The 26,910-nt window shown below is 42.3% G+C and overlaps 1 protein-coding gene, 2 long non-coding RNA genes and 3 other non-coding genes across 9 annotated transcripts in view; 3 read left to right on the plus strand and 3 right to left on the minus strand.

Annotated features, from left to right (window-relative positions):
- The first annotated feature begins 348 nt into the window (after positions 1-348).
- On the plus strand, positions 349-420 carry trnap-agg (transfer RNA proline (anticodon AGG)). Its single transcript has one exon. It is a non-coding gene; the product is annotated as a tRNA-Pro (tRNA).
- A 957-nt stretch (positions 421-1,377) lies between these two features.
- On the plus strand, positions 1,378-16,762 carry LOC135261417 (uncharacterized). Its single transcript, XR_010331930.1, has 3 exons — positions 1,378-1,863; positions 2,241-2,547; positions 14,580-16,762. It is a non-coding gene; the product is annotated as an uncharacterized LOC135261417 (long non-coding RNA).
- trnap-ugg (transfer RNA proline (anticodon UGG)) lies at positions 5,299-5,370 on the minus strand. The gene has a single exon. It is a non-coding gene; the product is annotated as a tRNA-Pro (tRNA).
- On the minus strand, positions 6,388-6,459 carry trnap-agg (transfer RNA proline (anticodon AGG)). Its single transcript has one exon. It is a non-coding gene; the product is annotated as a tRNA-Pro (tRNA).
- The window catches only part of LOC135261414 (sodium bicarbonate cotransporter 3-like), a 40,234-nt gene continuing 20,049 nt past the window's right edge, over positions 6,726-26,910 (minus strand). For 2 of the 3 annotated variants that reach the window (XM_064347696.1, XM_064347697.1), the window contains 19 exons: positions 25,711-25,826; positions 24,566-24,723; positions 23,243-23,330; positions 22,895-23,041; positions 22,343-22,446; positions 20,512-20,686; positions 19,069-19,202; positions 18,333-18,578; positions 17,736-17,841; positions 17,339-17,500; positions 16,669-16,782; positions 16,066-16,227; positions 15,517-15,768; positions 15,219-15,287; positions 14,722-14,895; positions 14,127-14,255; positions 13,849-13,943; positions 13,006-13,113; positions 6,726-10,931 (listed from right to left, as the gene is read on the minus strand). In XM_064347696.1, the coding sequence (XP_064203766.1) occupies positions 10,850-10,931; positions 13,006-13,113; positions 13,849-13,943; positions 14,127-14,255; positions 14,722-14,895; positions 15,219-15,287; positions 15,517-15,768; positions 16,066-16,227; positions 16,669-16,782; positions 17,339-17,500; positions 17,736-17,841; positions 18,333-18,578; positions 19,069-19,202; positions 20,512-20,686; positions 22,343-22,446; positions 22,895-23,041; positions 23,243-23,330; positions 24,566-24,723; positions 25,711-25,826 (2,621 nt within the window). In that variant the 3' untranslated portion in view covers positions 6,726-10,849. Of the gene's footprint in view, positions 10,932-13,005; positions 13,114-13,848; positions 13,944-14,126; positions 14,256-14,721; positions 14,896-15,218; positions 15,288-15,516; positions 15,786-16,065; positions 16,228-16,668; positions 16,783-17,338; positions 17,501-17,735; positions 17,842-18,332; positions 18,579-19,068; positions 19,203-20,511; positions 20,687-22,342; positions 22,447-22,894; positions 23,042-23,242; positions 23,331-24,565; positions 24,724-25,710; positions 25,827-26,910 lie in introns of those variants that run through there. The other variant, XM_064347698.1, reaches the window with a different exon arrangement.
- Positions 20,628-26,714, plus strand: LOC135261419 (uncharacterized). Of its 2 annotated transcripts, none has more exons than XR_010331931.1 (3): positions 20,628-20,715; positions 22,225-22,452; positions 25,769-26,714. It is a non-coding gene; the product is annotated as an uncharacterized LOC135261419 (long non-coding RNA). The 2 variants fall into 2 exon arrangements; XR_010331932.1 differs by having other exon boundaries at positions 20,636-20,715; positions 22,222-22,452.

Genomic DNA, 26,910 nt, shown 5'->3' on the forward strand with positions numbered 1-26,910 from the left:
CTTGATTATTTTTTCCTGTCAAGAATCATTGATGATTCACTGTCCTTGAATTTGCTTTACAAATGAAAATTCCGAGTTGCAAAGAAAACACTGAGCAGTAATCGCAGTACAACTGCAGTTGTAAAAACAATCTGAAAACATTTGAAAAAATAAACACGGATCAAGTATATCTCTACAAATTCTGCTCCCTAGTGTCCCGATCTGTGCAGAAAATGTTATGCACATAGGTGACCCCTAGAGGGCGGTCATAATCCAGTATTATAGAGAGTAAAAGATATTGGCCAGTACAGAGATTTTCTGACAACGTGGCATGTAGTTCAGGTATTTTTCCTAGAATTTTGCCGGAGTGGCTCGTTGGTCTAGGGGTATGATTCTCGCTTAGGGTGCGAGAGGTCCCGGGTTCAAATCCCGGACGAGCCCTTCTTTAGTTTTCTAAATAGTACCAAGACATATAGACGTGAGAAAAAACCCATAGTCAAACAACCAATGTATAAAATAACTTTGCATTTCTATATCCAGTTTTAAACTCGCCCTTGCAGACCACTTAAGACCCAAGAAAATCTGAAATCATGGACATTGCAGTCCACTTGAAACCCAAGAAAATCTGAAATCATGGACGTCAGCAAATATCCATAGTCAAGCAACCATTGCATAAAATACTTGCATTCATATCCATTCTAAATGCCTGAGACCACTTAAGACCCAAGAATCCAAATCAGGACGTCGCAAAACCATAGTCAAGCAACCATTGCATAAAATAACTTTGCATTTCTATATCCAGTTCTAAATTCGCCCTTGCAGACCACTTAAGACCCAAGAAAATCCGAAATCACGGACGTCAGCAAAAACCCATAGTCAAGCAACCAATGCATAAAATAACTTTGCATTTCTATATCCAGTTCTAAACTCGCCCTTGCAGACCACTTAAGACCAAAGGAAATCTGAAATCATGGACGTCGATCTGTCAAAGTTTATGCTTCTTTACGGAGCTATTGCTATTTCGGTGTTTCGTGCAGAAATCTTTGTTGATTCGGTACGTGTCTTAGACCACTGACTTAACTCAGGATAAATTAAAGTATGCTTTTCTCAGAAGATATGGCACATATCAAATTAATTTAACAAACAATCAGACATGCATCTTATGACCACTGGAAAAATGCTCGGGATTTCTTCAAATTAAAACGATACATGATTGACTCCCATTCATTTTTGCACTTACGCGCTTCGAGCGCAATGTGATATTTTTCATTTAAGGAAAGGGTGGGAAACCTCCGGCCCGCGGGCCGTATACTGTCCTCCAAGCAATGTCACCTGGCCCGCTGAATGTTTCCTAGATTTGATATAGCAGTATAATTTAAACCAGTATAATTTCCTGTCTTGAAAAATCGACGGTTATAATATAACAGTAATTTGCTAAACAAAATGAAATTTTGCCTTCGGAGATTAAGAAATAGGCCTAGGATACGAAAGACATTACAACGCATCAGCAACTGTTTCATCATCCAATTAAAATCTAGCAACGTCACTCGTGCAAGCCTTCAAATACGCTGGTGAACGGTTTAATTGGGAAATTGGCGAAGCGAAGAAAAGTTGATAGGCCTACTGAAGGCCGCGTTTTTAAAGAGAAATGGATGGAGGATTACTTTTTTGTGGAAGTGAAATACAAGCCCGTTTGCTTAATTTGTGGAGAAGCTCTTCTCAAAAAGAGCAATCTTGAAAGATACACCTGCTGACGTCCAAGTTATGCTACCCTTGAATTAACAGTGGGAGCGGAAAAATTCAAGGCGTTGAGGAATAATATCGCTGCACAACAAGCGTCTTTCTTGCGGCCTAAAAAAGAGCTGGACAGTGTCACGTAGGCAAGTTGTGTCAACTGATCGCTAGAAGATGCGGCCGCCTGCCGAAGGCGAATTTGTACTGTAGTGCGTGGTTGCTACTACGCAAATAGCCTACGGTTTGCTTCAGAAAAACTGAAACCGTTCCAGAACCTTAGCTTGTCTCGCCAGATTGTGTCTGATCGTATCAGTGGCATGACACGAGTAGCCTAACTGAGACGTTTTTGCAAGATTCTGTTGCACATTTCTAATTTTATTTACTTGCTATGGATGAGACAGCAAACATAACGAACACTAATCAGCTATCAATTTTTCTCGAATTTTGAGATTAGCTTTCATTGCTGGCTATGCACAACACTACCAGGGTTGCCGGAGTGCATGCAACCAGAGATCATTGAACTGCAGAACAACCGTCACTAAAAGCCTGGCACAGCAACGTGGATCTTCTGGATTTCTACAAGCAAATCATAAGCGTTGGCGAATTTTCGAGTTTGAGGAAATACGCGTTGAGGATAGCATCACTGTTCGGAACCACATACCGCGGTGAACAGTTCTTCTCCAAACTCTCACTTGCAAAGCACAGGCTTCGTTCCAGACTCACAGACATAAATTTGGGAGAGCAAGCTCCGTATGGCAACATCAGTAGACCTACCAACAGACATTCCACAACTGGTTGAAGCAAAGTGTAGTCAACCACCACATTGAATTTCAGGTATGTTTTAGAATCAGTTATAAATCAAGTTTACTATGAACATTCAGTCAGCATAACATGGAAAAAATGTGTCTGTAATTAACATGAGTTCATAGCAGTTTATGGCCCACTGTCGTATATGCAAATATTAATCTGGCACCAGACAGGAAAAAGGTTCCCCACCCCTGCTTTAAGGGAAGTATCTTTGGTATCACCCTCAGATGCCTTTTGTAAACTACAATGATTTTTGTCGTGTCAGGTAACCTTTAGGTAGCATATTCCAAGTGGCTGATAAGAGTGACGGAGTTAGGGATGTATCCGAGTCAGAATACTGTCTTCGGGAAAACACGAATAAAGCGATGGAAACAGATATTGGAAACAGTAATTGGACCAATCAGAATCGAGTGTTCAGCCAAGCCGTTGTATAATTTCCAATAACGGGACAGCCCGTCGTGTTTATTCCTTACATAACACCGTCAACAAAACGGCGTTAACAAATCACTGCAAGCAATGAGTCTGTTTTTATCAACATTAGACATTACAAAAGGGCGCATGCCACTGCACCGTCCAAAATGTAGAGCCAGGGCAAGATTAATTACCAGAGTTGCACGGAAAGGTAGCCTGCGTGTAACTGTTGTGAATGTCAAACATTGCGGGGTAATGCAAAAAGCATGGCGAGGGAACGCAAAATTAGCTCAAAATTAAAAATAATAAAAATAAAAAAAATCCCCACCATGACCCTTAGGGGGCTTCGTATTTTTTTCATCCAGTCTAGGTTTTTTTTCTTCTAGTCCAGTTTTTTTTTTTCAAATTTCAGTCCAGGTTTTTTTTTCTTTCAGTCCAGTTTTTTTTCTTCCAGTCCAGTATTTTTTAAATTCCAGTCCAGGTTTTTTTCCCCTTCCAGTCCAGTATTTTTTAAATGCCAGTCCAGGTTTTTTTTCTTCCAGTCCAGTTTTTTTTTTTCAAAATCCAGTCCAGGTTTTTTTTTCTTCCAGTCCAGTTTTTTTTCAAATTCCAGTCCAGGTTTTCTTTTCCTTCCAGTCCACTATTTTTAAAATTCCAGTCCAGGTTTTTTTTTCCAGTCCAGTTTTTTTTCTAATTCCAGTCCAGGTTTTCTTTTCTTCCAGTCCAGTTTTTTTTTCCAATTCCAGTCCAGGTTTTTTTTTTTTATTCCAGTCCAGTTTTTATTTCCATCCAGTCCAGGTTTTAACAAAAAAAATTTTTTAACCTCACAACAAGTCATTTCTCAGTAAAAGGACACCTAGGCCTTTTAACAGTTCTAAAATCAATGCGCTACAAAATCCAGCATTCTAAAACAGTTTAAGGGGAGGTAACACTGTCAGTAACAATGATTTTGGTTCCATATGGCCAATTTTGATATTTTTTGATATTTTGCTTCTATAACTTCTATAGTTTCATAAAATGAACAAACTAAAGGTAGATAATTGTTATAAATAGTTCATTAGATGATAATATAACACCATCGTCAAGTACACAAAGCATAAAATGAGCTTATGATAGCATCTTTTATGATTAAATGCCTCTGCAGTTTTAAAACTGACCTGGTTGAATCATATATCGTTAAAAAGCTTGTTTCCTGGAGCGTACTGCTAGAATGACCATAGGTTCAGACAGTTCATAAAACTTTAGTTAAAAATAAAGAGAGAGAGATGAAAAGTACAGTATGAGGATGTGGAAATATATTTCATTATTATTTATATGCCAATATTAAATCAATTTGATTCTTTGAAGGCACAACAATTGCATCACCAATGAATATTAGGTTAGAAAATACAACGTTTGCCCGATTTAACGGGACGTATTAACCACGCCCACTTCCGGTCTTCTATCCAAATACAGATACACAGACAGATAATTTTGTTGTTTGAACAGATACAGATACAGATACAGATTCAGATAATGACGTCTCTGCACACCCCCTAGACGGAGTTGCATGCCGCTGCCATTTGGCGCGTGGGGGGTGTTAATGTCAAGCCCTGCATAGGCTTATAACAAAATAATGTTCAGGATGATCGGTTAAAGTGTTTCTTGCATGCCTTTATTCCATTTATTATAAAATATATTTAATTATTCACTATTTTCATGTATTACATAAGTGGTATACAGTAAGCATAGCGTGCTGGATGCAGCATAAAATTGACCCCATGGATATGGTATTGGCTATGGGTTTTCTTTTGATACTGTACTGACACTGCAACGTCAGTTAAAATAGCAATGTACCTCTTTCCTAAGGCACTATGGTTCATAAGCTTGATGTTCATATACCTGAACTGAAATGAATATATACAGACAAGATGTAAGGAGATTGCATCTGGTGTATGGAGCCAACATACACTACATGGCCGAAAGTACATCGGGACAGCTCTAGCAGGCAGAAATTTGATGAACTGACTTGCTGTAAACGTGGCACTGAGCTCTTCAGTACAACCCATTCTACTGCTAATATTTGTGTATGGAGATTGCATAGCTGCATGCTTGATTTTATGCACGTTTGCATTGGGTGTGGCTGAAGTTGCCAAACCCACTAATTTGAAGGGATGTCCACATACTTTTGGCCATATAGTATAGCCTATCTCAAGCTGTCAAGTGATTGATCTCACACAGGCACAGTTAGTAACAGCCACCTATAATTAGCTTGATGTCCATTCCCTGGGCACCATTGGGCCATAGCAGAGTGGGTTTGCACATTCACATTCTGAGCTAACCCAGCATTCCCCCCTCCCCCTTAAATGTAATATTAATAAAAAACCTGGGCTCGTCCGGGATTTGAACCCGGGACCTCTCGCACCCAAAGCGAGAATCATACCCCTAGACCAACGAGCCATATGTCAGGTATATTTAAAGGTTAATTTAGAAGTTCACAATCACATTCTTTTTTTCTTCCTAGATTTTACTGCCATCTAGTGTTTTTCCTTGTCATTTAGCAATAATATTTAGCATTCATTTTGAATACTGTAATACAGTAACAATTTCACAAAAAGCCTTATTCAAAACTATGGAAATATTCCCTTAAAAATTGTCTGTCCAAAACACTTAAATTTGTCCAGGCAATTCATTTTGTGGAGAGGTGAACCTTATCTAGAATCATGGAAGTTACTGATTACAAGAAACAATTTTTTCACATTATTTTTCACATATTTTATAATGTAAAAAAAATAACCCAAAAGGGTCAGTGTTTCAAACATAGATTGTATCGCTTACAATTTATCAATTATACATAAATTCATAATGGATTGCGTACTCAGACCAGTTGGAAAACCACTAGATGGCAGTCAAGACATAAAAGTTCATTTTATCATGACGTGTGTGAGACTAACAAAACCTTTTTTCCTGGGCTTAAAGCCTGGATGAAGACCCTGAAGGTGAGAATAAAATATTGGGATCCTCCACTCTGCCCAACCCCATAGAAACCATCACAAAAAAGGCAAATAACAGGAAAATTAACAGTGCTAGATTTTAGTTGACCTGGGCACTCAGAAGCCATCACACCACTGTTCCCCTTTCAGAATTCAAGTTCAACTTACTTTTTAAAGCAATCCCTCTCTCCCCCCAAAGAAAGCAATGAGACCCAAGTGACCATTCCAATAGTAATAATAATCAACTCAAAAATTGGTGTATTTTGGCTTCACTTTCAGAAGTGCACATTTCAAAAGAAACCCAAAGGGATCCTGATTAGCACCTATCTCTGAGGTTCTACTCAAAGCAAGCAGAGATAGGCTGACACTATTAGTGGACTGGGGTACTCTGGCATTGTTTATATCGGATGTGCACTGTAGATTGGTTGCAAAGGCTATATTCTCACACAACTGCTTATCATGCAATTTTAAGATACAAAACAATGGGCTCGTCCGGGATTTGAACCCGGGACCTCTCGCACCCTAAGCGAGAATCATACCCCTAGACCAACGAGCCACTTACAATGTATTTTGTAAAATACTATCTAGGAGAGTATATGCCACGTTTATATAATTTTCACAATATTGGATCATGATTTCCCCCTAGTGGCTGTCTACAAGTAACGCACTGTATTAGAAATAATAGAAGCCAGTAATAAAAAACAAAGGTTGAAATGAGCTGAAATTTCTTCAGCACATCTATGTTTTGAAATGAGATAAGTAATTGTTAACAATGGTATATAAATTCCTCAATCAAGTGCCTGTCTAAAGAAAACAACATCAGGCATGTAATAACCTTTATTGCTCTGCTTCAACAATTACATTTTTCGGTTACAAAAAATATTTTATTCTCTCATCATTTCTAATATTTAGTGAATAGTCAGTGGAGAAAGGGACTTAGATTTTTCATTCACAAGAACATGACTGACAGCAGCTGTGAGGTGCCTCTAAAACATGGCTTTAAAGTACGACCCCATATCAAAGACAGATCAAAGACAGGGACACACTTGGTACAGTACATCTACAGTACATTACATCGCACTTGACATTAATGGATATAATACTACAGCAACCGTATTTGTGTTCTGTGACCTGTTGTACCACAATTAAGACACTACAAGCACAACACTGAAAGAGCAAAAATGACCAAACTGACATATTTCCCCCTTGGTAAGCTAATCAAACAGACAAAAAACTTTCATTAAAAAAGGCATCCAAATTAATATCTTAACAGTGATATTTCTCCTTTAATGTAAAAAAAAAAAAGGCTTGGCAACAACTGGCATGATAAAAAAATGCATACAAGACCCCTCTCCATTGACAAAGACAATCAGCTGTAAAATATACTTCTGAAGTAATGTCTCGATGTATCGTCAGAGGGGCTTCCCTTGTAACCAGTAAAGCAGACAGTATCACAGTATGGCAGTGAAACATTCCTGCTGCATGGAAATGTAATTTGGGCATACATTTAAAACAATGCAATGAAAATCTCTTAGATTTCAACCAGGATTAAAGCTAATGTATTATTTCCCTTTCATTTGAAGAGTCGTTAGTACTTTCAATGTGAGGAACCTGAAACTCCAGTCCAAGTGCTACAATATCTGCAGGTTTTTGTGGTTTCCCTTCAATCGGTAGGTGTTGTAAACGAGGTATATAAACTCTTCAGCCAATCAATGACTCGGTGCTGAAACCACTGAGCACTGAAAACTGAAAACCAGCAGACACTCCAGGAGTTTGAGATCCCCGCTTTGTGTGAACTGTGTGCTGTAGCACTCAGTTCAGTACTTGCTGTTTTAGGCTTGATAGACATTGGAAAGTTCCGTTGAGATGGTCCATTATAGAGGAATGTTATAGCAAGTTATTGTATCTCCCTTGCATGTCAAGTGTTGTGTGTGTGAGTGTGTGCATGTGCGTGTGTGTACGTGGGTGTATGTTAGGGTTAATTATTTTAATTTTATATGCCATAAGTCAATATTTATTGGAAAGTTATTTCCAGGGAAAGCTTTTTAGTTGGGTGCACTAAAACCACCACATATATGTTGCCAACAAGCTAGCTTCATTCATGCTCAGTATACCCAACCAATCACTTCCCTGATATACAATCCACATTGGATCACTTTAGGTGCCTTTTTAAACGCATTCACTAGGCACAAGAACAATACTGTTTACTCAGTGGTGCATTCATGGACAGGAACAGTGATAGAAAAGGACTGGTCCAGGATTAGCACACTCATAGCCAAGTGGTTGAATTCTGAACCAATGAAAGAGTGATGAATTCTAGACACAAATGCATACAGTTTCTGACACCATGTCAAATTATTGCTCAAATCTGTGCAAATAAGGGATAATGTATAAAACGATAAACATTCAAAAAAATAGATAATTTAATTTTTAATTATGGACTATATTTTTTTGGGAAAAAAATGTCAGTCTGAAAATAGCCTATTCTGTGCAAAAACCTTGTTAAATAACATAACTGTTAAAGCCACATTAATAATGAAAATTCCATCGTTTTAAAAAAAGGAACTGATTAATAGCTATTTGAACAGAAGGAAAAAATCCTGTTAAAAAGCATTTATCTGGTTTGGAAGATGTGCATTATCCTCCTAAGAACCAGCAGTTCTTTTTTTAGGGGAAATGAATCTCTAGTCTTTATCCCAAGAACCGTATAGGCTATATTCTACCATGCTGAAACCTACACCACATGGAACATTCAATAAAAAATAAAATGAATAATATTGTAGAAAATATTTTCACTGCAACATGTTTTTGTCATGTATTCTGTAAAAAAAAAAATAATAAAAAAATAAAATAAAAACCTTTTCTGCCGGGTCTCAGGAGGTTATATGATAATTGTGGAATGAATGCACACTGTAATGAGTATCATGATACATAAGAATAAAACTGACATTGAGGGTTCTAGAGGATCTTGAAATTGCTAAAAAGCATATGAATTCCTGAGTACATTAAATTAGGTACGCAGCAGTATATAGCGGTGTATTATCTCTCCCACTTATATGATTGTACAGTATATTAACCCTTTATTGGGTTAGGTGCCACATCTGGCTCTAAAAGACAAAAGTAAAGTATACATTCTCTGTCTCACAGACACAAAGATTATCTGAAGTGAGCTGAGCCTTCAAACATGTCATCCACCTCCACAACTACATGGCTTTTTAGTACATAACAAGGTTGTCCTTCAAAATAAATTGAAAGATCATGCAAAACAATATTTAAAATACAGCTGCAAGGAGGAGTATCCGGGGTTTAAGGACCACCCCCTATCTGTTCCTACTGTGAGGATGGACCACTGCATGAACTTGAGACCATTTATGGCGCAGCAGTAATTTTCACACTGAATTTCTGATTGGAGCTCTATAGCTGCCTGATCAAGCATCTTGCATGACATTTGTAAGGTTATGTGATTGTGCTCGCCAAGTTGCATGGCATTTCGTCAAGCTGCTTAAATTCATAACCATTTACTCGGAAAGACATGACCTACAAGTTGATTGGACTATCACTGTGGCCTTTGACAAAACCAGACAAAAGGTCCATGGATGCAGAAAAGCAAATTTTGTGAAAATCAGTCAGATTTTGTAGGAGTAGCTTTCTAAATGTTTTTTTTTTTCAGAAAATTTGAAATGGAGTGGAAAATCCATATGGTGGATGTTGTGGTTCCTTGAGGAAAATTTGTTCCTCATGAAGAGAAGGACCTGCATAGCATATTTTGCAATTCTCTGCAGAATAAGATGTTAGGGCTGGGCTCGTTAATGTAAAACATTTATGTGCACTATAGTGCCACCAGGTGGCCAATCTGCACCATATTTTATGCAGGGCAAGAGTTTAGCCATCCAAACCAGCCTGGTCCAAATGCGAGGGAGAAAAACAATACAAAAAAAAACCAAAACCAATAGGATTCCAATAATCCCTAAAGATCAACAGTACAAAACACGTATCCATTAACAGCCAATATTATATCACATATAAACTTCATGAACCCATAAAAACTCATCAACAGCAAATTAACAATGCTCCAAAGCACTGACTGGTAAGAATGGGTTGCAGTCAAAGACTATAGGGTACTATAGTTTTATATAGTAAACTTCTAAATAAATCCTGTGTTTATTAGGATTTGCTGACAGAAAAACATCCAGCTACACATACAAACACTGAAACATCATGTGTGTGGGTGGGAGCAGAATCACAACTTCAGACCGATTGCTTTGCTGGTCAGTTGATAGAAAACAGGTAATATTTCTTGACAGATTGCTCTTCCTTTATCAACTATTCATACTGGCATACAACGTGAAAGATAAAGGAGAAATAAAGACCTGACTGTAATCAATAAAATTTGCACATTTAAGCAAATGTTTCAATTTCATATAGACATTACGGTATTATAGCATCTGTACAGTAGCAGCAAATAGCATATAAATGCTGCCTCAGGTCAGCTGTAAGGTGTTTCTTTCTGTCTGTTTTTTCAGTATAAAATGGGGGAAATACGTGATAAAATGCAGCTGAAAAAACAGATGGCCCATGTTGACATGTTGAGCCATTTACTGTTTTGAAAAGGAAAGATTTTAGATGCGTAGGAGTGCATCTGAGAACAGAGAAAATGAATTTCTCTTTTTTATTTTTGAGAACCAATAAGAAGTGTCGATTCAGACAAACACGAATGCTCTTGAACCGTGACAACATGGCCATCTCCTATGGCAGCCGTGGAGCTGGCCAAGCAAGAGCGACACAGAATGGAGCCTGCTCGACTCGGAGGGTCTCGGTCGACAGCGACAGGTTTGACCTCTGACCCCTGAACTTTAAGCCCGTCATTCTCAGGCTGTGGGGCAGGAAGTTGCGCCTCACCCCCGGTGATCAGAGGAGGGGGCGGCGAGTGCTCCCGTGTGATACCCTCACAGTGACGTCTCTACATCCAAACTGTCCTCGCTCTGGTCTCCCTCCACGGTGATCCTGACACACGCCATCTTCTCCTGGCTGAAATAGGGAGAGAGAAAGATGATGATGATGATGATGAGTGGTGTGGTGGAAGTTACTATACCATCAATGCACAACAAAGGTTAGGCTTGTAAATACTTATATTTCAATTTGTGTTCAGAAAGCGATGCTCTCTTACCCACAGAAACGATAGTGCCCATCTTTGCAAGAACGTCATCAACTATACTATGTACAAAAACATAGTATAGTTGGCTTTGCTAAAAAGCTAGCGCAGGCACGTGGCACAATGACTTCTCTCCCTTCAACTCCCTCCCAACTGTTGCTGCTAGTGACACTCCTGGTGGTCGCAGAAGAGACTAGTGATGGATTGGTAAGTAGGCCCACCATTAGCTAGCGATAATTAAATAGCTTTTAAGCTTATATATCTGGAATTAAAGATTTGGGTATAATGTCTGGAGTTTGAGACTGCTGTTGAGTCTAATGTCAGTGTACAGTAGCTCAGTGTTACAACATTGAATAATCTGCAGGTTTGCATATACTGTACGATGGTAAAGCCTAGCTTATGTTGCTTTCTTTGGTGTTGTCGGGTAGTCTGTTGTTACTGCACTGGACAACCTGTTGTAGCCTAGCTATGAGGAATGTCTACATATGACGTTACTTATGGATATGAATATGAATGAGTGCAGGATACACACCCATCTTGTCTGGATCTGCTGAACTAATAGTGTTTATTACAATTTAATGATTAAAATTGGGTTAAAAACCTGAAAGAAATATGAAGAGGACAATCAATTGTTACTCCTGGGGAATATAACCACAATTTCAATCCAGTTTCCCGGACCTTTAAAAACCCATAAGAGCACTTTAAAATCCATTCTAAAATCAACCAGCAACCAGCATAATGGTTTTAAAATAGGAATGACATGTGCACATTGCTTAGTTCTGATTAGTACCTGGCTACAACATTTAGAACTTTTCACAGTTCATAAATTGCATTGCCATTGAATACAGCACTGCAATAATCCATTGTTATAAATGCACGCAACAGATTATAAACATATTCTTTGGAAAGGGAGGGTTTAACTTAGTTTTAACATTTCTTAAATGGTAAAAAGCACATTTCTGATATGTGCATCAAAATCCAGGTTGATATCACATAAAACGCTCACAATTTCCCTGTGAGAAATGACATTCAAAGCACTAGTTTTAAAATTGGATACAATCATTTTCCTCTTGATCTTATTACCAGTTTCCATAGCCTCTGTTTCATCTTGGTCCAATTGTAGAAAGTTATGAGCCATCCACACATTTATGTCCGAGATACAATTTAAAAGAGAGTCTACAGAACAAAGATCATTTGGCATGACATAACTGGGTTTCATCCGAATAAATTTATGCTGCATTTGTGGCTAATAGTCCCTAACAGGAGAATGTGTAGATTAAACAGGATAGGTCCTAGGATTGAGCCCTCGGGCACACCGAATGTAATGCTGACTCTTATTGAAGAACAATCAACAAGGGAGACATAATATTCAAGACCCAGCAGATTCTGAACCAAGTTAAAACTGTGACCGAAAGGCTAAGCCATTTTTCCAGCCTGGAGATAAGGATTTCCTGGAATTTTCCAAAGATAGGATTTGTATTTCAGAAATCTGACAACTGCACGAACTCTAGCTTTTCAAGGATTTTACTCAAAAACATAAATTTGAGATAGGCCTGAAATTATTCATGGAAGAATCAAGGGTGTTCTTATTAAGAAGGGCTTAAATATGGTGGCCTTGAATGTGGATGGAAAAATGCCAATCTGCAGGAAGTGATTTATAATATTCAGCAATTCTCCAGAAAGGCGAGTATAAACTGTCTTTAAAAACTGGTGGTCAGGGGCACAGTTGGATGGTTTGAGACTACTCTCTTCTTTAACAGATCATCATCAATGAGGTTAATGCTTAGCCTGGTAGTCATCTCTAAAAATGTGCATTCAGTGACTCCATAGTGTTCATAAGGGTCAAGCATGTAGACAAACATGCTTGAGATGAAGCAGATGGAATGCGAGAATCACAGGTGCATGTGATTTGACCTGAGGATAGTGTGGAAGGAGCCAAAACTACAGTACCTTGCACTGTGTCTTCGAACTGCGGCACTGTCAGAATCCATAGCAGCAGCTGTGCATGCTCTAGCTCCTGTTACCTCATCAGAAATGTTTATTACAGAGGGGTCAGATCTACAAGTGAGACAGAGACAGACATATGGACACACACAGGGGAAAAGATGAGGTACTCACTGGCAGACATGCAAAAATGTTTCTGCATTTTTGCAACTTCTAAACACTTGACCAATCACTGAGAAGGATCGCTACTCATTCCCAGTGCTGTGTGAATGATGTGCTGTATTAATGCTTTACTGTGGAAAAGCCAGTGCTAAATGGGTAAACTCCACTAAATTGTGGACGACGGATTATTCAATTGCATTATCAATTTGATTTAAATGCGGACATAATTTAATATCTAATAAATGCTGTGAACATATTGCACTGGCCGTTCTGGGCATGGGAAAATGATAATAATTTTATGGCATGGGCATGTCTACAGTCAGATAATCAATTAGAATAAAATATGAGCCTTAATGTCACCATGTCACTGTTGGTGATTCATGCTGTGATGATGTTACTCCATGAATTTAAATAGTTAATAATTTAATAAAACTCAGATCAAAGCGGAGGCCTGGTATTTAAACTTAACCCACCCCCTTGGGAGGAACTGCACAAAATTACTTTGTAGGATCTGCTTAAGAGAAAAATGACATGGATACAAACCTATGCTATGACTGTCATTTTACTGTGAGGCACTCAGAGGGAGATAGCCCTACAGTCACACCGCATTGCCTAAAATGGAAGAACTCAAACATTCAGTTCTGTGCCAGCCTGCACATCCCATGATCCTTGGAAAGCATCAATGACCTGGCTTTCTGCCTGTCAATCCTTATAGGATTGCCGCCATCGTAGGGGATCGTCACCTCCTCCTCTTTATCCTCTTCCAGCATGAGCTGTGCTTCCTGTCGCCAAGAGACAGACGTGTCACAGCAGGAAGTCTGGTCTAGTCCCGTCACTATGAATTCTGTGCCAGAGTCAGTCAATGAAGCCCACTTAATTAAAACTGCCACAGTTAAACTTATACTATGCATAAAACTTCAAGAGCCCAGTCAGTCACTGATGTGGTGTCCACAGGATCGAGCTACCTTCTCCTTCTTCTTCTTATCGTCTTCCTTCTTCTTCTTGCTCTCGGGCATCAGATCGTCCAGCCAGCTCAGCTCCCGATTGGTGAAGCCAAAGTCCAGCAGCTTACGAATGAAGACCAGAGCCAACACCTGAGAGAAAGAGAGAGAGGGAGAACTCAGTATATGCTTTGGCTCTGTACAAATATTGTTTTTGTCATGCCAATAATGCTAAATTGAATTTAAATGAAATCAAGACAGAGAATAAGGGGAAAGACAGAGAGAGAAGAGGACAAGAGAGAGCGAGAAACAAGGGGAGAGGAAGGAGAAATAAAGAAGGGATGAGACAGGCAAAATGAAACAAGGAAAAATGAGATGTACACCTCTGTATAATGTGTTGTAAAAACTGTGCTAGTGAGATTGAGAGAGTTTAAGAATGTATGTATTTGATTATTTATGTATTTATTTTTATTTCAGCTTATCTACATTCTACCATCATCCTCCTTCCAACTGCAAGAAAAATTTTCCATACTTTAATAAAAAATAAATAATAAGCACTGATGAAGACAAAATGAAAAAAAATGGGCGTGTTGGTCAGGTGGGAGAGCTGTCGATGTACCATCATGGGAAAGACAACAGCCGCTGCAGAGGCCTTGATGACCCAGAGCATCACCAGGCAGGAGAGCTGCACCAGGGTGAAGATGTGCACCTTCCACAAGGGGACGTAGCGCAGGTAGATCAGGTCCGGCTGGTGCTTCGCCGGCATGCCGAACAGCTTGATCCGATCAAAGAACTTCAAAGCAAAAAGAGAAGACAACGCATTAATGAGTGATGTGAGAAACTGAAGACATCCACTGGTGGGAAAGGTCAAGGCTTCAGTGATGAAGGACTCCAAATATACTGCCATTGTTCAGCAAAAAGAAAAGCAACACATGAGGCGACCAACTGTCCAAGCTTCTTAACAAGATCTTCATTTAATCCTCAGGATATCCTCTCTCAGACAAAGCCAACAGTTCAGCCGCCTTCTAATAACGGTGCTGGAAGCAACCTGGAGCTAAAGGCTAATATTGGCATAACCCCCACCGCCCCCGGAGAATCTGTGGATTGCACTCTTACCTGAATGCCTTTCAGAGAAGAGGCTCCCATGTAAAGAAAGACGCCATATAAAACTGGCATGGGAATGAACTGAGGAGAGGCAAGGACATAAAACAGAAAAGTTCAAAACATATACAGACACCAACATTACAATAAGTTCCGCTATTATTTCTTATGCGGTCCTATATTTTTGACGCTGAATGACACTAAAGCTGTTTAGGTCATAGCTTTTATACGAAAAACAGCACAAAGAGGTTTTCAAAAAACGCCGATCAGGTGTTGCGCCTCAACCGTACAGGCCTACAGAATTCCCTCTCACCTTGAGAACGGAGGTCATGAAGACGGACAGGCCCATGAGGACGAAGATCATAAGGCCGGTCACTCTCTGCTCCCGGATGCCCAGGAACTTGGGCTGCTCCCCGGGGGCGGAGCAGGCCGACTCCACCTTCAGGCTGTTGACGTGGGAGATGGAGAGGACGGTGGCCGCCACGAACCAGGGCAGGCCCATGATGGAGCACACACCCAGCATCAGAGACACCACCAGGAGGTCCAGGTGGTACCCACCGCCTTTCTGTGGGCCAGGAGCAGCTGGGTGAACGTTAGCGCGACACAGGCAGGTATGGCACAGCACAGCAGGGTTACAGCACGGCACAGAGGATGAGCACAGCACAAAAAGAGCACAGCACAGTTACAGCACAGGTCACAGTGGACAGCACAGCACCGAGAGCACAGTAAAGAAGGTACTGTACATCACAGAGTGTATTGCACATTACTGAGATTGTGCAAGATGATGAATTAGCACAGGAAAAATGGGAATTGGTTGCACTGGAAGGACAGGGTGTATGTGGTGTAGAAGACGTCTCCTCACCTTCAGTTTGTGCTCCTTGCGGTTGATGATGACGGCGGTGATCTGCTGGTCCATGAAGATGAGGATGGTGCATAGCAGCGCAGGGACGAATGCTGCCAGGACCGTCCACCAGGGGTTCTCTCCCAGAGGATCAATCAGCCATCCCCGGTGCTTAGAGGTGGGCTGCAGGGCACGGTGTGACATCACAAATTACACTGGAACCCTCAGGGACCAAATGTACCACAGCAGGCAATCACCAGCCTGATGCAATCCCTGACCTCATCAGCACACTGAAAAGAGACGCTAGGCCAGAATCCACGTTCTCACGTTTACTCAAGGCTTTCACTATATCTGGGACAAGGGCAGGCATTGGGCTGACTGCCACGGAATGCCCTTTGCTGGCAGCCACTGTCTGCGTGATTCTGTTACTGTATGTTATTCAATAGCATAATAAATCACAGAGACAGATTCTGCACTGGACTTAAGAGTGCTTTGATTTGTTTACCTACTATGCAATAGGACACAAATTAGTGACAAAATAGTCACAGGCATAACTCATGTCCCAGTCACAGGAATCAAACCTGGCTATGTTTCTAAACAACCCTGGAGACAGACCATCATTACCTCAAAGCGGTCAGGAACATTCAGTTTTGGAGAGGGGACCCCAACCAGGTAATCCACCAGTACCATGATCATTATTGTGAGAAACACCGCAAAATCACTGATGGTGGAGCGCACCTACATGGGAGACAAACCAGCTTTAGCATAGCATAGCATTTCATCTCGGAGAGAGACGTATCTTTCTGCTAGTCGAGAACAGTATTTCCCTCAACCTAGGCACACTCAGTTTAGTCCCGCAAGCATTATTTTCAGGAGACATAAACCCATTTTACTGTAGTCATACAGGCATTGAGACTCAGTTCTCAAAGCTATGCTGCAGACCAAAACTACATAATAGCCTTCCTGGAGGGCTGGTGTGTATGCAGTTTGTGTATGTAGTCTGTTCCCACTACTTACCCTGGCTCAATTTGATAATTAGCTGTAAACACCAGCACTGGTTCATTTGTTGATTAGACCACAATGAAATGTTTCACATACAAGAACAAGCTGGTATTAATGAGGTTATCAAAAGTGGAACTAGAATGTCAGACCACATACATGATTGGGATAAATAAGTAATAAAGAGCAGGAGTTGATATGAAATCCAGACATGGCTTTACTAGCTGAACCCTGTTGTGTACCATGCAGGAGATTTGAAAGCAACGGCATGAAGAAGGATGAGTCATCACTGTACCTTTGTGGGGAAGTAGCGCTCAGTCTTGAACTGCTTGAGGAAGGAGGACAGGAAGAATGTGGTGAAGAAGAGGATGATGGACCAGAAGAGGACGTCCGGGATGAAGGGGCCGTGGTGTCCACAGGCCGGGCCTGTAAATTCCCCATGGAAGTGCTGGCACATCTGTGCCGACAGAGAAAAGGGTCAGAACAGTGTGTGTGTTTGTGTCTGTGCATGTGTGCGTATTGTGTGTGTATGCGTGTTTGAGGACACTCAGACACATTGAGTTCACTTCAGGTGAAGGATTCGGGTGTGATGCCAGTTTTGTTCCAGAACTGCAGGGTGTGTGTGTGTGTGTGTGTAAATGTGTGTCTGTTTGTGCCTGCGTGTGTGTGTGTGTGTGTGTGTGGACACTCACAGACACATTGAGTTCACTCCAGGAGAAGGACTCGAGTGTGATGCCAGTCTCATTCCAGAACTGCAGGGTGTGTGCAGAGGCGTTAGCAGGTTGAGAACACTGACACCTGGGAGCCAGCAAAAGAAAGCAGTGAAAAATTAAACTGGGATCCCTTCATTCTCCCCTGCTTTCCTTCCCTACAAAACCTGTCTTTATCAGTCTTCCACAACCTCTTCTTCCTCAATGCACCATTATATACCATAAATACTGACCTGCCATCTCCTAAACCTGCAACTCAAGCCACAAAACAGCAGCTTTGCTCTGAAATGCATGCACACATGCATACTGCAAACCAGCTCCTAAAACCATCCTGTTCTTCTTTAAACAGTACTGACACCAGTATTGTTTCATTGGCTTTTAAAGGTACCATTTCTACCTGCTTAAAAATAATGTTTCTCTTATTTATTTCTCTATCAGCTAACCTATGGAGAACGGCCATAAACCTGATGATATCCACCACTGAAATGATGCTAAACCAATGCCATCGTTCCAAAACACAACCGTCAAAAATACAGGTCCCAGTTCCCTCTGGCCCGGCCGAGTGTGATTTTCACTCACGTGTAGAAGGTGAGATTGTCCAGGTCGTTCTGCATGTTGATGGGGAAGACCTCCCCCAGCTGAAAGAGCTTCTCCAGGGCCTCGTAGATGAAGATGATGCAGATGAGGGCGGCGAAGGCTTCCTCTGTGAAGCGTGTGATGTAGCAGACCAGGGTGCTGGCGTCCGTGGCGACCAGCAGCAGGCACAGGAAGGCCGTCCACAGGCCGATGCTTGTGCGCAGGGACAGGTAGGACAGGCCGTAGTCCCTGTGCACAGTGGGGAATCAAATGAATGCAACACAACGCATGGCCCCGCACTTTGCGTACGGCTCGACAAAACATGCTTGTGCCTTCTGATAGAGGCTTGGGAGTGCTATGAAGGAGGCAGGTGCAGTTGGCAACGAGTGACTGACATAGCACAATTGGCAATTCCAGACTGAAGGGAAAAAATTCCATCATGCTTCTTGACTGGAAATAGAGATTTGTAAGAATAAAACCATAATCCCATTCAGACTACTTTTTACTAGCTTTCCATGGATTAGAATCCTTTCACATTGTCTGTTAGAAAGCAGACAAGAAGGTAAAATAATACTTTGGGAACTGCTAAATTGCTGGTGTGCTTACTGCTCCCTTATGCTAAAGGAGTTTATAGCAGAGAGAGATTACCTTTACATGTAGTTAGGTTTGCAAGAAGCAGTGACTACAGGGAATTATAGTAAACTGAGCTGAAGTTTATCAGATTTGTTGAAGAACTCACTTGCAGAATTTGAAGAGGATCTTCTCAAAAACCAGCACCGGCCCCGTGCTGCCAAGGATGGTGAGCGGCTGTCCAGCAAACAGCGAGAAGGCCACGCCCGTGAGCGACGCTCCAAACAGCGACTCAATGGCACTCTATCATCAGAGCAGGGAGGGGAGGGGGAGAGAAGGACAGGGAGAAAGTGAGGGGAGAAAAGCGAGGGAGAAAGGGTGGGATAGAGCAAATGGGAGAGGAAGAGAAAGAAGGGTAGAAAGGGAGAAGGAAGGAGAGATGGAGAATGAGAGACACACATTCCCATGGTGGAACTGACAGCAGACGCTAATGGTTACTGCTCTTCTGCCGCATTGTCCTCTGTCATGCCTGATTACTCTCCACACGCGTGTTCTAATGAGCTTCCTCAACAGCAGTTAGAACTAATGCTGGGCCCAGCTGTTTGTTCTGCAGCAGACAGAGCCTTTCAGCAAACACATGGCACTACTCGCCATGAAGAGTAACAAGTCAGAGACTGGGGCTCACAGTGGCGGGTAATGAAATACAGGAAGTGTTGCAGTGGTACAGTGACATATCACAGGGCACAGATAAGGCATAGAGCATTCAGTCACAGACTATTAGCTATTTACTATGAACAATATGGAACAAGGTATACAAGTAAGGAAAAAGCAATAGACAGTGTTAATTATTACAGAGAGTAATGAGTCAGGCTTATTCACTGTTAACAGTAATGATTTGCAATTTGAATGACTAGTGAGTTGCAGCCAGTGCTACTTATTACCGAGTGCTTATGTCTACCCTAAAATGTTACTAATAATGTACAGTTGCAAGTCAGGGCAGGTTTAACTTGCAGTGAACTACAATGATTCAGGGATAGTTACTCTATGATGTATTGCGCTGTGGTCAGTGTGACAATACATTAATTTTACCTTACAGTAGAGGACTGCAACCTTAACCCTGGAGAGGCATAGTGTCTGCTGGCTTCCATTGTTGCTGAGGACTTAAATAGATCAATTAAAGCAGTTTGTCCCATAAACTGAACTCACCTCACCTGGTTTCTTAGGTCAGAATTGCTTGTTTGCTGGTTGTAGCCCTTTGATGAAGGATATTTTAGATACTTACAGAAGTATGTGGTGGTGTGCTGGCTTTATAACACTGAATGTATTCACAGCTATTAACAAAAATATCAGTTTTTATGCTCTGTAGGTATTTCTTTCCTTGAGTGCGGCAGTCTGAGGTGCGCTACAGTGACAGGTAGTGATTTGGGGGTGGAATTACTATAAAAAGTCAGTTTTACCTGTGATACTCTACAATGATGAGTAGTGAGTCAAGTCCAAACTTAACATGAAAAGCAATGGTTACGTTACAGCTAGTCTACAGTGACAGGTAATGGGTTTTCACCAGAGGCACTCAGAGCAGTGACCGTTCAGGTACAGTTACCGCAGTACTCACGATGTTTCCCTTGGTGGCCTCGCCCAGCAGCCCTCCGAATGTGATGACGGGGGACATGCAGGCGCAGTAGAGGAAGAGGATGGAGGCCAGGCACTGCAGGCTCAGGGCATCGCGGATGTCACTCCAGTAGTACGGGACTTTCCGCTTCACATCCATGATCAAGCCTCCAAAGATCCTGACCATGAACAAGACCCCAGGACTTGGGTATTAAACAACAGTGCATAATATCACTCTAAACTAAGCAAACCTATGACAACAGATTAAACTGAATTTCCTTCTAATTCAGAGGTCCCAGCACCTAATTCATGATGGGCTTGGTGTTAAGACATAGCTGTAAATCTGATCAAGGGCACTTTGCAGATCCTTCATATATTAATGCATACAGTATATGCATGCATTAATAATACACATACTGATTTTATTCAGGTAAAATACACTGATGAGGGGTACAGAAGCTTACATTAGCACCAGGAACCCCCTGTTCTAAGGATCCAGTCTAAAGCCACAAAGGCACCATGCCACCCCGATCACACTCCCGCCCTTCATAGCACATATCCGGCAGCCACATCAACAAGATGAAAGAAAGCAAAGCTGGCTCTTATCTCCTGGCAGTGAAGCAGAATAGCACTTTCCTCCTCTCTCTCTGCCTGCCCTCCCTCGGTCGCTAGCCTGTGCCTGACAGCACATGGCTTTTTATAGCAGTAGACTGAGGCTTTCGGCAGCCTTCGTAAATAATGCAGGTGCCTGCCTGCCTGCTAGCGGCCCCTGTGAGGTCATAACTAAACACAACTCAATGTCCTTTCACCGGCGCAGTTTACGCAAGTCTCTCATTTGCATTCTGTTTCTAACACGTCAAGCAGTACGCGTGAGTCTTTAAAATGGCATAAACGCGTTCACACAGTTGACCAATGACAGCCGGATAGCATTTTGTTAACGCTTAAAATACAGTGAAACTGAACACTGCAGAAATGCTAATGCGATTGTCCTTCCATGGATAGAGTTTGACATTTGCAATTGGTTATGAAATCAACACAGTGCATATAACACACACAATAAATCAACAGGCGTTTATACAGCGGCAGCCAAATCACCCAGCATCCTTCTCGTGTCCCAATACCACAGCTACGCTGGAGGTAGTGCTTGCCTCATGGGAGACCTCATGGAAAACTACATTGCTGCTGTAAGAGGTGCTGCTAAGCTGGAAGCAGGCATTCATCCCTCTGGACAAAGCAGAAATCCAATACCCCTGAATAGTGATGGGGGCACTGTGCTATAGAAGGGGCTGTCCTTTGGATGAGATGTTTAAACTCGAGGGCCTGACTCAGTGAAGTTGTTAAAAATCCCATGCCATTTTTTTAAGTAGTAGGGGTGTTAATCCCAATGTCCTATCGACTAATATCCAAAACTGTCTCTGTACCCCACATCATCCCCTACACCTTTTAGGCTACATAATCCTCTGCGTTGAATACCCACATGCTACCACTACACAAGGAAATTTAATTTTCAGCGGCATGCCTGCTAATTTCCTCTTGAATAATTCAAAATTAATTAGCTGTCCCTGCTGCAGCAAATTTAATCTTTACTTCTCGCATTATGGTAGCTTTGAGATCTTTAAACTTTGTTTTATGAATGAATCTCTAAACCACCTCCCCACTGCCAGTTTAATAAGACAGTGCTTTTATTTCAACTGAGCTTGTTTTCATATTCCAGCAGAACTGGCTGAAAATCCCCTCCTCGGTCTGTCCTGCTTGTCCGAGGCAGCTTTGTGAAGCTAAGCTCCAATAGGTCATGACCTTCCAGAGGACCAATAGGGCCCCTGCATCCTGCTCACCGTCCCGTCCTCTGCAGCTCAGGCCCTGCATAGTGCTCCTCTTCCTTCATGGTCTCGGAGGGTGCGGCCGAGCCATTGGACAGAGTTGGAATCTTTCTCTTCATCTGGAAGTAAGAAAAGTCACCAATCCACACTATGACCAGGAGTCGCCACGCTGATATTTACACTTAGCACCATTTTTAAAAGAAAGCTTTTTTCAAGAAACATTCACAGTATTCGTGTGGGTTTCAATATAAATGTCTATAATTTTTTTTTTTTTTAATCAGTCATCTTTCTTGTATGTCTGTGCTTACTAAGTTATTAATTTATTAAGTTACATCTCATTGATTATTGTTTTGGCAATATTTTACCTGTTGGTATGGATGGACAAAGAAGATCTATGTTTCACACATTCCTGTAACACATAGTTCACACATGCACCATAACCACAAAGCTACGGTACTGACATATAGGGACTCCTTAGACTCAGTTACTACTTCATGCAGCATTATACAAAACAGCAGCTCAGACAACATACTTTCTTCAGAGAAACGATGAAATTTGGGTCCTGACCTGAGATGGTACATTCTTCGGGGGCTCGATTCGTATTGTGGGGTCCCATTCTCCTGGCGGCAACACAGTCACCTGGTCCAGAAACTCGTCGATTCCCGCCAGGAGATCAGTGCGGTCCTTGGCCTTGTATGCAACATCGTGAAATATCTGCCAAGAAGTCGATGATGACAATTTGCAATATATTTGTGGTTTCTAAAAAAGTTGTACCAATTGCTATTTTAGAAAAAAAGATATATGGGATATATTGGCCGGTCCCCTACATCTCCATGGAGATGTGATGACCCATTCTCAGCCTCAGCATGGTGAACACATATCTCCATTACCCTGACGCTGACCTTAGGCTCTTACCTCATCGGTCATCAACGTGGCCATAGACCTCCCAATCTCATGGTACTGAGCCCCTTTGCCATTAGGACCCAACATCAAAAACAAAAACCTGCCAGGGGAACAGCATTCATAAGACTGAGAGGACAAGAAAGAGGTAATACAGTCCTTCACAGAACAATGCTCACTCTGTTAGCAATAAACCCAGAGCTGTGTGAACCTGACGGTGGGCAGAGAGTCCTGGGCAGAACAGAGCAGGGGCAAGAGATGAGAGAGGCAGTGAGAGGAGCAGAGACCGGAACTAATGGAGAAGTAGAGACTGGGACTAATGGAAGAGTAGAGACTGGGACTAATAGAGGGGTAGAGACTGGGACTAATAGAGGGGTAGAGACTGGGACTAATGGAGGGGTAGAGACTGGGACTAATAGAGGGGTAGAGACTGGGACTAATGGAGGGTTAGAGACTGGGACTAATAGAGGGGTAGAGACTGGGACTAATAGAGGGGTAGAGACTGGGACTAATGGAGGGGTAGAGACTGGGACTAATGGAGGGGTAGAGACTGGGACTAATGGAGGGTTAGAGACTGGGACTAATGGAGGGGTAGAGACTGGGACTAATAGAGGGGTAGAGACTGGGACTAATGGAGGGGTAGAGACTGGGACTAATGGAGGGGTAGAGACTGGGACTAATAGAGGGGTAGAGACTGGGACTAATGGAGGGTTAGAGACTGGGACTAATAGAGGGGTAGAGACTGGGACTAATGGAGGGACAGAGACTGGGACTAATGGAGGGTTAGAGACTGGGACTAATGGAGGGGTAGAGACTGGGACTAATGGAGGGGTAGAGACTGGGACTAATGGAGGGGTAGAGACTGGGACTAATGGAAGGACAGAGACTAGGACTAATGGAGGTGTAGAGACTGGGACTAATGGAGGTGTAGAGACTGGGACTAATGGAGGGTTAGAGACTGGGACTAATAGAGGGGTAGAGACTGGGACTAATAGAGGGGTAGAGACTGGGACTAATGGAGGGGTAGAGACTGGGACTAATGGAGGGGTAGAGACTGGGACTAATGGAGGGGTAGAGACTGGGACTAATGGAGGGGTAGAGACTGGGACTAATGGAGGGGTAGAGACTGGGACTAATGGAGGGGTAGAGACTGGGACTAATGGAGGGGCAGAGACTGGGACTAATAGAGGGTAGAGACTGGACTAATGGAGGGGTAGAGACTGGGACTAATGGAGGGGTAGAGACTGGAACTAATGGAGGGGCAGAGACTGGGACTAATGGACGGCAGAAACTGGGACTGGGGATGGGCGTGAGGTGGTGGCCAGGTGGGGAGTGTACCTGGTGGGCACAGGCACTTCAGTCAGGCCCGTCAGGAGGACAGCCGGTGACAGCCGGACAAAGGCAATTATGGGCCGTTCCAGGAAGTCTACCTCACCGACCAGCACGTTAGAGGCCTCAGCCCCTGGAGGGATCTTCCTCATGAAGTTCATGTCCACCTGCAGTAGGACAGGGAAGGTTAGAGCCAGAACTGCAAGAAGCAGACATAGAGCTGGCAACAGACACTTAGCTGTAGGAGGCAGCAGAGGGGGTGAGCTGTAGAGACAACAGGGTTGCTAGTTGAGGGAAGATGTCACAAGATCAAACCCAACTAGACAGAAGAGACACAGATCCCTCTTCCCCCTCCCTTACTCTCTCTCTCTCTCTGTCTGTCTCTCTCTCACTAACATTGCTTAGTTCTGCAAAGTCAAGCAGGAATCTTTTGTTTTTATGGCACATGACATAAGCTCGGCTACAAAGCTCGGACTGAAGAGGGAACTCACAGCTGCCAAGTGCTTGATCTGCCTGGTTTAGTTTATAGTTGAAGGGTTTTATATAAACTGGGGCATGTCCGGTACAAAGGAGTCAGGAATGCTGAACTTCTGAACTCTTTGACTTTTATGGACACATTGTCACTGGTGTGATCTCAAGCAATATATACGAAATACTCTGAAAATCAACAAAAAGCAAAAATTCATGCCACTGTAACGCATATAATGGACTAACTGTAAGATCCAACTAAAGGCTGTCCTCTTTCAAAGTGTACACTACTTGTTTTTATTATCACTTATAGATTGACAGGATCCATAAATCCTGGGCCTTAGCTGAAAACTGTGCTTCAAGAGTGAGCTCTCTTAGAATTATCTGTCCTAAATGTTGTGACAACCTGAGGTTCCTAGCCATAAGACCCCAATAAAGTAAAGTGGTTTGACTGCAATCCTGGAAGGCCACAATTTTCTATCTCACCTTCACCTGCTCCGAATTCACACACACAACTGGGGGAGAGAAGCTTAAATGATTTAGTACACACAGTGAGTCCACTCAACCGTTAGTGATTAGCTGAAAGCCTGCAGACATTGTGGCCATCCACCTCAATAGAGAGGCCTATGTATAATGTTGCTAAGCCCATGTATAATACTTGTATAGGTCTCCTAGAGAGATAACACCTTGCTGAAGTCCACAGTGCTGTTCTCCCGGCTGACCCCTCCTTTACTCATCTTGCAGTCGCCGGCCTTGCTGTTGTCCAGGTTACCAGCGGCACACTGTGGGGAGACCACCAGCCCTGCAGTGGAGGACACAGAGTGAAAAGGCTGTTAGGGGGTTGGTTGGGCGGTACGCATCGAAGAATACCTCTCTCAGGGTTTCTGACTATAACTGAGCTTGTATTGACCCCCCGCTTTGAAGCATTAGGCAAATCAATCGTAAGTGACATCTCTTAATAACACTGAAAACAACATTTTTCTCTACCATGCCACAGTTACATCTCTGTTATTGAAATTAATATCAATTAAGGTACACAAATACAGTATTTCGATATTGGACTTTGCTAGTCTTGACGTCAAAACAGGCCAACAAAAACTGCTCAGATTTAATCATTCACGTGTAAAAGTAAGGCCTATTGATAGAAACAGACAGGCCCTAGATTACGTTTCCAGCTGAACAATATTTTCAGAGACCACCCTCATCCAAACCAACAAGACCCTCCCAGGACCATGAATAACCAGACTGACGTAAAAATATGACCAGTGCTGGCCTAAACTCATTATAGAAAGATTAAAGGTCATTGGGCTCTCATGGTGCATTGCCAGCTCAGTACTGAGAGAACTCTATCCATGCTTATACATTTGTGAGCTCTGTAAGTGCATGGGAACCAACTGTGTCTTCTTGTTCTCAGAATGAATACTGACAGCAGTCCATGTAAACATAATTTCAACCTGCAATAAAGGTAAATCCAATTAATGTACAAAGCAGGGGGAAACAGACCAGGGCAGTTAAACAGACCATTCACATATTCAGCCTGACCCTACAGCGGTAAAATGTCGACAACAAAAAAAAAGGCTGTGCCTTTTTGATATGGAAAGACAGCCATTAGACACAGTTACACAAAGACAGACACAAGGAGCCAAATGCAGCAGGCTTGGGGCAAGGGTGATAGAAAATAAAAGGAAAACACATCTCAGAGACAGCACTATGTAGTGGCTAGACTCGGATACCATACGTAACCTCAGCCAGCAATCACTAATCAGACAGACTTGAGATCTTTCACTGAGCTGACCCTGATCCTCCTAAGACGGAGAGCAGTGATGTCACTGAAACCAGAGACTGATCACTGGCATTCCTCACAAAGCACAACACAACCACAGGGA

Source organism: Anguilla rostrata, chromosome 8 (genome assembly GCF_018555375.3).
Source record: "Anguilla rostrata isolate EN2019 chromosome 8, ASM1855537v3, whole genome shotgun sequence".
NCBI classification, from domain to species: Eukaryota; Metazoa; Chordata; class Actinopteri; order Anguilliformes; family Anguillidae; genus Anguilla; species Anguilla rostrata.